Source organism: Cyprinus carpio, chromosome A8 (genome assembly GCF_018340385.1).
Source record: "Cyprinus carpio isolate SPL01 chromosome A8, ASM1834038v1, whole genome shotgun sequence".
NCBI classification, from domain to species: Eukaryota; Metazoa; Chordata; class Actinopteri; order Cypriniformes; family Cyprinidae; genus Cyprinus; species Cyprinus carpio.
In genome coordinates this window covers 9,477,274-9,490,551 of record NC_056579.1, presented here as the reverse complement: position 1 = coordinate 9,490,551, position 13,278 = coordinate 9,477,274, and the positions used below count along the sequence as shown (strand labels likewise).

Genomic DNA, 13,278 nt, shown 5'->3' with positions numbered 1-13,278 from the left:
TTTAGTTTTCTTTTTTTTTGAATTTAATTGTACTTTATTTTGTTTTATTTTATCCTTTTATTTTGCCTGTAAGAAGCATGCTGAATTTCTCATTGTGGCGATGCTGGGTTAGATATGTAAAGTCTGGATCTGTAGTCTTTTTAGGATTTTGGGGGTCACAAGGTCAATGATGTTTTTGCTTTCTTGCATTTTTTGCCTACCTTAAGGAGCCGGGGTTAGGAATAGATAAACAAAAACAAAACTTCATTAGGTTTGGCTCTTTACAAAAATAAGCCAATTTTTGTGAATTTATGCAACACTTCCCAAAAATGGCCGGCACGTCCACTGGGAGTGTTCAAACATATGGTGATAGTTACCAAAAGCTGTAGGGGTCCAGGGGGGAGGCGTCATACTCTAATAAAGGCCCTCATACCGTGTCAGGAAATGACCTGCCCGCTCGACCATGTCAAAAATTAAACCTCGAAAATAAATATAGATCACAAAGTGCCATATAACTTGGGACGGCCAGACTGGGCTCTCTCATAAAAAAGGGCAAAAGTCTTTGGCCTAAAGAAGCTCAACTCAGAGCCAAGCGACTGTTTTATGAACTCTTTCCTACATGGTGCCACTGTGGCCGACGTAATTAGATGAAATTCAAGCCCCGCTGTGTGCAGTCAGCAAACTGTATGTACCTATCAGTGTCTGAAGTAAATGGAGGTGTTTGCCGTAGCCAACAGAAAATGACCTCTGTGGAAAAGGAGATTTATTTTGCCGATGACTCAAGAGGGAGCATTCAATAACAACGGCAACGCCGAGTGAAATAAAAAGGAAGCAGTACTGCTTAGGAGCAAGGGAGAGAGATAGTCAGTGAAGTTTCATGTCAAGGATATAGACAGCCTGGATTGACTGAATAAACTCTGCAACTGCATGCTTAAGTGTGATAAGGGATGCAGGCGGGCTAAATCCTGTTAGCATTAGCATAACTGCTCAAGACCATGCCCCAAGAAAGCAGCCAGCCTCTCAACCGCTTCACAGTATTACCTTGCCAACACCTGGTCAGGGATGAGAGGACTCAAGTATTTTATTAAACACACTTTCCTCCAGAAATTTCTGACTCCCACACAAGCGACTGCAAACTAGCCCCAGACTTGTTGGGGGAAGAAATCAGTCCAAGCCATAAATAAATACACCTATAAGACAAATGAGGTGTTTCTTTTGTGATCTGTGTAAATAATTAACACTCTGAGTAACTAGAGGAGGGCGGCTTAGATTGCCAGCGGCGACCTGGTTAAGTCACATTAAATCAAGCTTCAGCCACCTCGTTGTATTTGACCTCGTCGAGAGGTCAGGTCTTTCAATTAGGCTTAGGAGTGAAACTCAACACATTCCAACCTCGAACCTGTCACTAACGGTGTGGGACAGGTTCCGGCTGACCTCTGAGGTCATGGAAACACCGCCTGACTGACATACGGCCTCCAATAGTGCAGAGAAATGAAGTCTCCGCTGCCGTCAGGGCTGCTGTGGGATGCGGGAAGAACGGTTTGAGACCTCCTGTAGTGCCACAATTGACATACACTTTCTCTTTTAGCTGTCTCCTTCATAGCTAATTTTAAATATAGTCAGCCCCCCCATGAGGGATCCTGAGTACCTCAGGTCACTTTTCTGCTTGTCAGTATGGTCATAAATTTGTAGCACTGAATGAGAGCATAGTGTTGTAACAAACACACAGTACTGCATAATGTATCTCTCAGCATTCCTGCATGAGCTGATAAAATATACAATGAATGCAATGTTAAGTCGCTTTGGATAAGTGTCTGCCAAATGCATAAATGTAATGCAATGTAATAATACAGTAATGGTGGCCAGAGGCACTCCATCATTCAGACATTCTACCAATCTAGAGAGAAGAAAGATAGATGGAGTGAGATAAAATCAAATAGGGAAAGTTAGAAAGTTACAATCCATTACGATGTGGCATTGCCACGTGATTGCTAAGATGTGCATGTTCTATGCCAGGTTTTTGATATTTTGGTCTCTAGATATTTTATCTGCAAGTTGGAAATTACAATTCAGAGCTCTTGGAATGTTAAAGTAGATAAGTAGAAAAAAGTTTGGTGAATGTGTTGTAGTTTATTGCTAGGGTTGTGCAAAATTCAGAATTGAAGAATTCCATCCATCCATGCAGCCTACATTGCTTTTCATACATACAATGCCTTTCTTGTTAAAAATATTAAATTTAATTCTACATCCTGTTTGTTTCAGGAATTGAACTGGGATTTAAAATAAAATGTCAGTTAAAATCAGAAGGGAGCACAACCTTTGGTTTATGCGCATTTCATATCTTCCTGAATAAAACTGTATACAGATTATGCAAGTATTTATGCACATTTTGGAAATGATTTACATCTTCCTTTTTCCATCCAGCATTTCTCAATTCGCATAACAATATGTAGATGGAAACTATGCAAGATGAATTACATGGTAAAATTTAGCAAGAAGATTAAAGTTTGTGTACAAGATAGTGAAGGTACTGATAAAGAAAGAGTTTTTACTGGCGCCTGTATGTTCTATTCTTGCCAATGTTCTGCATGTTTTGTCCAAATAATCTGTTGTTTGGTAACCTTGTATAACTATTAAGCCTGTTTTTATATTAATGTAAATGTGATGGTACCTTCGAACTCCAAACACACCTTTTCTTTCTTTGCTTTACTGCATGGGTGATTGTATCTGCTTAAGATTGTGCTCTCTAAATAAGCCAATCAGAGAGGGAATGGCCAAGGGGATTCATTTTAACAAACCATCACTGGATGCGGTCTTCACTACTGCACATAATTGTGGGTTATGAATTATGGAGGGGACATGGTCTGTGAGCTTGAATCGCAAAATTGCACTGAGACAGATGGATCACAAATTAATGTTTGTCAGACAGAAAACGTATGCTTTAGTCACAGCAGCTCTTAGACCACAAGATTTTAAATACACAAACACACAAGATTTTAAATCACACAAGCTCTTAGACCTTTTAGATGCGCACAGCAGCTCTCTAGACCTTCCGATCAATATTCAGGCGTGTAAACCATGGTACTCTATAGACACCAAAACACGGCATTTATTAAAAATGAACAGTCCTTCATCAGATTCATAAAGACTTGGGAATTCAAATAGACACCGCAAGGGAAAACATATAGACAAGATATACTTGGTTAATAAAAGTGGTTGTGTCAGGAATGTTGCTGTGGGTGCACTGGATGCTGTCTTCAATTAAGTATTTAGGAGTACTTTTGCATGCAAAATAATCTGCATTCATTTACTTTTGTGTTCGTTACTGGGGTGGGTTATTCAACTGAATAAAGATATGGAAGGGAAATCAGCTGATCAACCTGGAATAGCGCCGCTGCAGCAGGTGTCATAATGCTGATCAAAGAATCGTGATTATGTAGTAGTGATAAATAGCTGATACTGAAATGACACGGTTCCCATTACTCATGTTAACAGATAAACAATCTGCGTCTCTCTCTCCTCTCCGAGTGAGTTTGTTTCCGCACTGCGCGGGATTGCAGGTATTCCGACGGTGAGAACGGATCAGGGTGATCTCAAAATAGGACAACTTATTAATGACTGCTGTGCGGAACAAGATCTCTCTGTAAAATATCTCTGTGCTCTTTGTTATCAAACATTCAGAATACACCTGATGATGATATCGTATGTCTTTAAAGTAATTTCTTTACCACGAGGTGAGGACTTTTGTAGACTCTTTCTGCCTAACTGCATCACTTCAACAGAGAAAGCCATCTGATGTTCAATTCTCTTGTTTTAAGCCTCAACTGAATTGACAGCTAATTAAATTAAATCTAATTGTGTTATCTTGTTTTAAGTGTAAATCTAATTGTGTTATATAATTGTTTTTTGTGTCAAAAAAGCTTCCTTGGAGTTTACCCTATTTTAAAGACACAAACACACAGAATGATCAAATGTTTAAGATTGAGATTTTGTAATGGTAATTGATCCAAAAAATACTTGACTTGGATTGAAACCAATTTCAATAGTACAGTATGTGATTTATTTTTACATTTTAAAATAAAGACGTGTTTTTTAGTGCACGATGATTGAAAACAAGCCAATTTCTGATAAAGAAAATTGCTTCTCTGGAATGGCGTTCTTGCTTTGCTTGGGAGTAAGTCATGATGTGGTGGTTTCACAAGTCTACTCATTTCACTCTATCTCAGCAGCATTTATGAGCACTTTTTAATGCTTATGTGTACAGAGATGACTCACAGTGTTCCGATTGGAGCTGGATTTCAGTATGGAGAAAAAGGTTAGGGTTGGTTTTTCAGTATTAGATGAGTGTGTATAGCAGTTTTGTTGTTTTCTGAGGGGGCGTCTGGCAAGGTTTAGGACCCAGAAGCGGTGAGCAAGATGGCAGTAACAAAAACACACAGGGGTCCTATTATGCTTTTTTACTTTATGCTGTTAATAAAAAAGATGAACAAGTTGACCTCCAAAGGGAGATTTAAAAAAAATAAACTTTTTCAAGAGACTCGGCCTCTTGAACTACAATGTTGAAGGGGGACATGGGAAGCAGCCCATCAAAATATCATTAAAAATAATCCCGCCTACGGAAATCAGAAGGGGTGAGGTCATGTTTCGAAACGCTTGGCTGAAGACGACGACAAAGAAGTGAAGGGGAAAACATCTGAGCAGTGAGTGCATGTTGTCACAAACTGCAAAAACATAACATATTTGCTCTAGATTAGAAATAAAAAAAATCCACATTTCACATAAATAAAAAAAACAAAAATACTTTACATTTCATTTAAATTAAATTAATTATTATTGCTCTAGATTAGCATTAAAAGAAAGCCTTTTTTTTCAGAATTAAACAAAACAAAACAAAAAAATGAATAGTTCACCTCCTAAGATTATGCAAACATTTTGGCAGTGATGGCTTTTTATATGATATGTGATCGCATATTTGTTTGTCCATTCTCTTAATTAATTAATTAGAAAATGTTTTTTCACTAATTATTATTATTATTTTTTTTTAGTTTTTATTTTACATGTCCATTATTTAGGCATTTCTTAATATGCTTAGTGAGCTGTTTTCATTGAGGGTGCATCGACTGGTCGCTGCAATGGAGGCAAAACCTGACCCATACAAACACACACTCATATCACAAACACACTGTTAAACATTTCCATTTATTCACTTTAAATATGTTTATATGTGCGTATCACATTATTTGTGCCCCTGCTCACACTTTAAGGTGCAATCACAAGAGCTGCCTATGGCAAATTTTCAGGAAATCTTTTTTTTTTTGTGCCGTGCGCCCCTGCAAAAATATAGAGGGGTGTCAAAAGCTGCCAGCAGTCCCCACAGCTGCCCATGCATGACCACTGCAGATGTCTTCCTTTCACACACCCTTTCTGCTTCATCTTCTGGAATTCTGGGTATTTTGTTTGACTTCAGTGAGAGTGTAAGGGAGTTTTTATTGAAAGGTGCCTGTGTGGGAAGAGTGAAGGATGACTTAATCCCCTCCAGACAAGAAAAGAGTGAAAAAGAGAGAAAATGACTTATTTAACACCGAAAGTGACACCTGACATTGAATCTGACTGAAAAAGCATAATACAAAAGCACAGAAGAGAGCAAGTGAGATGAGACATACAAAGGAACGGAGAGAGAAAGCGAGCTGTTGTCCCACCTTTCTGCCCTAGGGATGGGTGAAAAACAGAGAGAAAGACCCATATAAATGAGATGAGTGAAGGGGTCAGTGAAAGAGAAAGGGTGGACAAGAAAGATGTTAAAGGTACAGTTCACTTAAAGAAGAATATTCTGTCATCATTTACTCATCCATATGTTTTGTTTCAAACCTGTTTGATTTACTTTCTCCCATGAAACTTGATCTTGTGTTATTTTATCTTTATTTTTTGGCTGTTCACAAAGATGGTGAATATAAGATTCAAGTGTGAACTAAACAGTACACTCCAAGTAGAATCTATCAGCACAATCGATGTAGAATTATGATCTTGAATGTCATAAGGTGCATGAATTCCAAAGTTGCATTGCAAAACGTCAGACCTACAGTATATCTGATTTCAGAATCAGAAACAAAAAGATCAGTTTCATTGTGGTTTGTGCTGTTTAAACATAGCCTTAGTGAACATTCTGAATCTGGATTCTCATTTTAAGTTGCTTCTGTACATTCTAATGTACATGAGCCACTCTGAATCTGAGTATAAATTCTAAATGTAATTATTTTCTGCTTGAAGATTCTTCAAGTAGTTCCATTAAAACATTAACAGTGTAATGACAAGGAAGACATTTGGAAGAAGTAAATCATGACATTTTAATTTTGGGGTGAGCTTCTCCTTTAAAACGGCTATAGAATAAAGGAGAGATTAAGGGCAAGAGAAAGAGGGACTGTTGGGAGGGAAAGGAGAGAGAGAGAATTGCCCTCTTAGAGTTAATAAGTCTGCAAACATGAGAGGTCATGCAGAGATGAATGAGAGACGAGACAAGCTCTTAAACCGAGCCCAAGATCTCACACTGAGTGGACACTGATATGCACAGATACACACGTCTTCACAAACACATGCTACAGTATATACCCATAAACATCGTTTTCTAGTCCTCCTGTGTGAGTCCTTGCATTTTTCACTGTGATACATTTGCCACTAGGGTAATTGGTTTTGGTAATTAAATCTTTCTGCACAGCTGATCTAAGAGGCCACGCGGCTGTAATTGGGAGGGAAATTCAATCTCCACATCTCTGCCCCTTTCATCTGGATCTACAGGAGGGCATTTTGTAATCTCCAATGAATGCAGATGCTCTTCTCTCACTGCAAGTGTCAAAAGCAACTAGGTTCATACACACACACACACACACACACACACACACAGGGACTCTGGAGTTGGTTTAATGCAAATCAACTGAAGTGGTTGCAGAAAGGAAATTCTGTGCCAATTCTAGACACATTATGATTGACAGCACTTAGATTGTTTCACCAATAATGTGATGATGCAGCTCACTGCACTTCCATTTACACACACCTGCATGGATTTACTTAATACTTGAGAACCAATCTGAATCGAGAATCTACAGAAACTAAAGTGAAACACTTTACATTTATAAAATATTATAATTATGTAATATAATCACTCTGAATCTAAAAGAATCAAAATTGGATATAAACGGAATATAATTTTTAATTGAATATAGAACAGACTCTGTGTACGGTATGTGTAAAAAAACATTCAGTATCAGAATTCTGAATCTTAACCTTAAATAAACATCAGTAATAGAGATTCTGAATCTTATGGGGCTTTTCCACTGTGTGGTACAACTTGGCTTGGCACAGCTCGGTTTGCGTTTCCACTGCAGTTTAGTACCGATTTAGAATGGGCGGGATTATTCACATGTCGTTGCGACCCCTCTACTGTCGTGACTCCTGAAAAACTTCTTCATTCCGCGTCGCCCCATCAAGCTCTCACTGAATCCGCTCCTCGACTATCAATGAGAGGAACGTTTGTACTTCCTCAACAGAACACGATACACCCATTTTTTGGTTGTTAAAAAAGGTGCACTCAAAAACAGTTGTTCAAAACAGTTGCGTGCAATCTTCGCTGGCTGTGCTGATTTTAATCTAGCAGGTCTGTTGTGTCTCATGTTGCAAGATCAATGATACAGGTAGTGACCAATCAGTGATCAGCAGAGTTTACACGTCACGTTTTGATAACGGTACAGTTCGCTTTGAACCTCAACTGTGGTGGTACTGAAAAAAGTTCCAGGTACTGTACGCAGTGGAAAACCCATAAAGTTGGAGGATATCAAAATATGTTTGGTATTTTAAGCCTGTTTTAGAACATATACTGTTTTCTTTTCTCATGTGTCTCCTAGCAACGAGGTGCATTTCTAAATCTGTTTTTATTGTTGTGATCCTCAGTCAGCTAGTGTATGATTCCCGGTTTTTCCTCTGTCACCATTTACAACATCGTCAAGTGTGTGATGCCTAGTATTTTAAAAAGATTTTAAAAGATCATTTAGATTTTAGAAGTCGTCTAGTGTATTCCAGCCTAAAGTCGACCATTCTGAAGCCAAATTTAGAATTTGAATTCTCAGCTGAAGTTGCATTTGTATATTCTCGATATAAATGAGCCGCTGTGAATCTGAATTCTAAATCTAAAGGATCCAAGCTGCATATGAATTCTGAATCTGCACTATATATAGATGTGAATACAAATGACTTCTAAAAAAGAAAAACACTAAATCGTTATTCTAAAAGAACCGCTTTGAATCTGGATACTGAATCTAAGTGAACCACTCAAGCACAGACTAGCTAATCGCATCTTACTTCGCTTCGTTTGTTAGTATTCTGTTTGTTGTTGTTTGGTCTTATGTTTTTGTCATGTTAATTTGGGTTTGGACCCTTACAGGTCTACTTTACACATTTAACACACTTTTAGGGCACATTTCATCCCCTAGTCCTGATTACAGTACACTCAGCCTCTCACTCATGCTTTTGAATCCTTAAGCTCCATGATTGCTTTCGTTAGCCTGCTCTCAATGTTAATGTTAGCCCATGGTGTGTTCACCAGCTATCAGCGTCAAAGTGTGTGAGGGGGCGTAGATTAGCCCTAGAGCAAAAACACAAACGCACACAATCCCTCTCTCACACATACACAAAACTTCAATCATTTTCTCCCCACTTTTGTCCGTCTAACCAAACATCCCACACAACCAAATAAACAACACAACACACACAGACAACAGACAAAACAACACTCTCACTGCAATCTGGCACATTTGCACTAATTAAGCACCTGCTGTTAATGTCCCTGTCTGACCACTACAAAAAACATTACAAAGGGAATTCTAGAGATGACAGCATTGCCACGGGAAAGATAGAGACAGAAAGGGGGAAAAGAGGTCCCTGCCAACTTTTTTGTGCTTTTTCCTTGTCAAAGCTCTTCAGTATTCTATCTCCTCTCATGGTTGGAGAAACAGAATCAGTTGAGCATGTAATGGAAACTTCTGAGAGTTAGCTTTGCTTATTGTAAATATGACCCTTTTATTATGAGGAACAATGTCTGAAGTGTTTAAGTGGATACGTGGGAGATGAGTCACTCTCGCAGGTGATAAAGCTGTGCAGATTTATGCTGTATCCAGTCAACTGACCGCGCTGCGTAACAATTAATGCAATGTTCATGTTAAAAGCATTTTGGAGTGACAAACCAACCTGAAGTCCTTCATTTCAATCAATCATTAGTGTGACAAAATTAAACAGTGCTCTGTTATTTAAATGAGCATTGATGGCAAAAATAGAAACCAAGCAATCATTAATATGTTCTGTTCATTGCTTGTTGCTTTTGACAGTGTTATTAACTAAAACTATATATATATATAAAAAAAAAGTTAAAAATTTTGCCTTTGTAACTGAAGTTTAATTTGAATTATTAAACTAAAATTGAAGTAAAAGTAAATGAATGCTAAATAGAAAAAAAATACTTAAAACTTAAATAAAAAACAAATTTGAAATATTAATAAATATTTTAATAATATATAAATAGTACTAAAATAACACTGGCAGTTGAAAATATTTTCAAGCTTTCATCACTTGTTGCAAGCTTTTATCTCAACTTGACGTGGTTTTGGAGTTGTTATGAGGCACTGTGGGTCTGTGGATGGTTTATGGTGTTACTGTGGGACTGCATTTTAAAGGAATGCGTTTCGATATAAAGATATCAGTGATCTAGGAATGCAGGGAGTACTGTGTGCAGATGTGTGGTGTTGGTGTGGATGTCATGTCTAGAGATTCATCGAAGAAAAAAGAGAGAGGTCAGGGAGGAATTCACTTGTTCAGCTTAGCATCTGTTAGAAAAAACCAGGAACCAACGCCCTTTGACTAAGGCTCTCTCACACACAAGCTTGGGTGGTAAACTTATCTGGTACCCAGTATAAATAATTTAGTACTTGACACCAACAGTGAGAAATTGCAGTGATAGTCAAGGCCCTGAAAGCTGAATAAATATGGCTGACAGGTAGACAAGGAAAAGAGAAGACATTTTTTCAGGGAATTTTACAAATAAAACTTGATTTGGAATGGAGGAAATGACCTTCACTTCCTTCACAGTGATAAGCTTACAGAAATACTAAAATCCACTGAAACCTCAAACTGTTATTTAAAACTTAAAATTCCTCTTATGTTATATGTTATGTTATGTTATATGTTATGTTATGTTATGTTATGTTATGTTATGTTATGTTATGTTATGTTATGTTATGTTATGTTATGTTATGTTATGTTATGTTATGTTATGTTATGTTATGTTATGTTATGTTATGTTATGTTAGTACCAATATTTTTTTTTATTATTATTTTAAGGTCCAATTCACACTATTAACTATTAAACTACAACTTTTGCCTCAATGAACTTGCTGCTTATTAATAGTTAGTAAATTAGTTGTTAATATGTGCTTTAAGAATTAATAATAATAATAATATGCATGCTAATAAGCAACTAGTTAATAGTGAGAATAAAGTGTTACCATTTAATCTTATACTCCTTATTGTATGGAGTTATTTTATTACCGTAGCTACCATCTATCTTTTTTCCTGTGACTGCTTTTGTGTTTATATGCGTGTTGATGCTTTGGCAACAATCAAGCCAATAAATTACTATAAATTGAAAAAGCAGAGAGAAGAACAGTCTGGAAGAGAAATGCTGCGGGAGTGGAAAGGGTGGGTTATAGAAGGACACAGGAAGGATAAAGGGATAATTGGACTGGTAGCAGAAGAGGAAAAATAAAGGGATAAAGAAAGAGAAGGCCATTATGAAATGGAGCAGAGGGCAGTTGATGGTACAGAGGATGTCCAATTCTAGAGAGAACTCCTAATGGACTAATAAATAGTGTGTAAATGAAACAGGCCTTTGAAATTATGAAATGAGGGGATGAAAATGAAAAGAGCAGGTGATGGTGATTGAAGGGCTGGAGTAGGATGAGAAGGCTGTTGTTGTTTATCCGGGGGATGTGCTTTATCACTTAGCAGACCAGGAGCTGTGCCAAGTGTTTGGACTCTTGAAGGAATTGGCGAATCAGTTTTATGAGCAGAGTTATGGGGTTTATGTGCACTGGTCTCCTACAGAGACGCAAACACGCAAACACACACACACAGGATACATCTGAATCACAGCACCCCCACCACCTACACACAATCCCGTTACGATAAGAAAAGCATCTGTCTTACAGAGACACACATAAACAGGCCAGGCACACTCATAGCAATGCATTGTTGGCTGACATATATATATATATGATTTAATGTGCCGTTATCAGCTGTTATGCTGTTAGTTCATAATCTATCGCCAGTCTGCATTTTAGGAGATTCTATATTCTTTATCTCTAACCTCTTGCTCATTCTTATTCTTTATTGGCATGACAAAGAGTGTACATTGCTATTGCTAAAGCAGTAAGAAAATTAAAATAAATAATAAAGAAAAATAGCAAATAAAGAAAACAAGCCATTTAATAAAATTTTCTGTTTTTAAATTAACTAATAAAAGAGTAAAGTGTAAAATTAGAAACATTTAATTAATATAATTTAAATAATTTAATTCAATAAAAAATCTAACAATAAAGAAAATAAGCAATTAGCATTGATTTCTCTCACAAACCTTTTCTCTCTCTCTCCTCACCTCTCCACTGAAAAACAAGAATCCTGTGAGGACCTGAGCATCTGGAATAACACTCACTTCCCCTCCGGCTCCTTCCACACATCCTCACTCTCTCTCTCTTCTCATCCGATAACAGATTGCTGTGATCATGTAGCCCCATTGCCAACAGGTTGCTGCCTATCAAATGGTGCCACACTGGCGGACACACGCAGGGTACACTGGTGGGGGGTGGCACGTGGGGGAGCATGACATTAGCGGTCTCTGTTTCACATCTCTTAAAGCCCTTCACAGGTGCAAGGCTCAAACATGTGCGTTCAATTGAACCGAGGTTTAGCACGAATGACTCTCTGTGGCGTGCCTCTGGTTTGCCAAGTAAATTGTTTGTACAGATGCAAACAATCCTTGGAATAAAATTGAAAGTGCTGAGAAATGTGATGTCATTCTAAGAGGGAATTTGTACATGAGAGTTTGATTTAGGATACAAATGACTTTCTTCTTTTTCTCATAAGGTTTTTTTTTTTTTTTTTTTTTTTAGGATGAGTGCCGTAACTACATGAAGGTTCTGCTCAGCCGGCAGGGCGGATTGTTTATCTGCGGAACCAATGCCTTCAATCCCTTATGTGCCAATTATACAGTGAGTACTGAATACTTGAAACACACTTGCATAACACATGCACAAAAACATATTATTTCGGAAAATCACCACACCATCTAGTCTTTCATATCTCCAGTGTTCTGGCAGTGTTTTGGGGCTCTGTATTTTCTCATTAAATTTTTTCATACTTTATTTATTCTTTTCAGCCCATTACATTTCTCACACATATTTTATTTCATTCTCCCTAGCTGCTTTTTCACTTCAAAACTTATATACAGTATATTTCAGAGCACTGCTTGCGGCATTGTTCTAAATGACTCAGGCTTCATTGGGTCACCTCGCATTTCTGACCCGGATGGGTTTCTGTTCAAAACCCCCAAGCAGAAAGAATCTCCCCTGCCGTTTGTTTATACTCTGTTTTTTCACCTGCCTGGCCAAGCTGTTTCTGATGACCTCAAGAGCAGAGAGCTGTCATTAGTCAGTCCAGATGCAGTTTTTCGTGCATGATTTATTCGAAAAGAATGGTAATGCCACTCAACAGGCACATTATTTGAATTCAAGACTCTTGAGTGTGAGTGTGAGTGTGTTTGTGTGTGTGTTGCCTTCCATCCATCTGGCCAGTGACTCTGTCGCCTTCAGCCTACGTGAGTCACATTAATGGAGGGTCTTAGTTGTTAGTCCACTTGCGGCATCAACTTGAATACGGCATCCATAAATGCCACACCTGAGCACTACTGCGCCTGCCTCGCATATCAGATCTGCTCTTTCTGAACCAATCACACTAATGATATACCTGCTGAATAAAGAAGAAAAAAACATAATTACTAATAATCAGCTCTGCCGGAGTGCAACCTGCCTCTTTCAGGTCGAGAAATGCACACATAAATAAGCACGCATATAACATAATATACTTTAATATTTAAAAAATTATATAATATAATATAATATAATATAATATAATATAATATAATATAATATAATATAATATAATATAATATAATATAATATAAGTGTAAATTTGTATACTGAATAC

The 13,278-nt window shown here is 37.6% G+C and overlaps 1 protein-coding gene across 1 annotated transcript in view; it reads left to right on the top strand.

The window, feature by feature from the left end:
• Positions 1-13,278, top strand: part of LOC109057732 (semaphorin-6B-like) — a 110,607-nt gene that overhangs the window by 62,434 nt on the left and 34,895 nt on the right. Inside the window, exons 4-5 of the mRNA XM_042763021.1 lie at positions 7,875-7,881; positions 12,186-12,284. Of these exons, the coding sequence (XP_042618955.1) occupies positions 7,875-7,881; positions 12,186-12,284 (106 nt within the window). The remainder of the gene's footprint in view (positions 1-7,874; positions 7,882-12,185; positions 12,285-13,278) is intronic.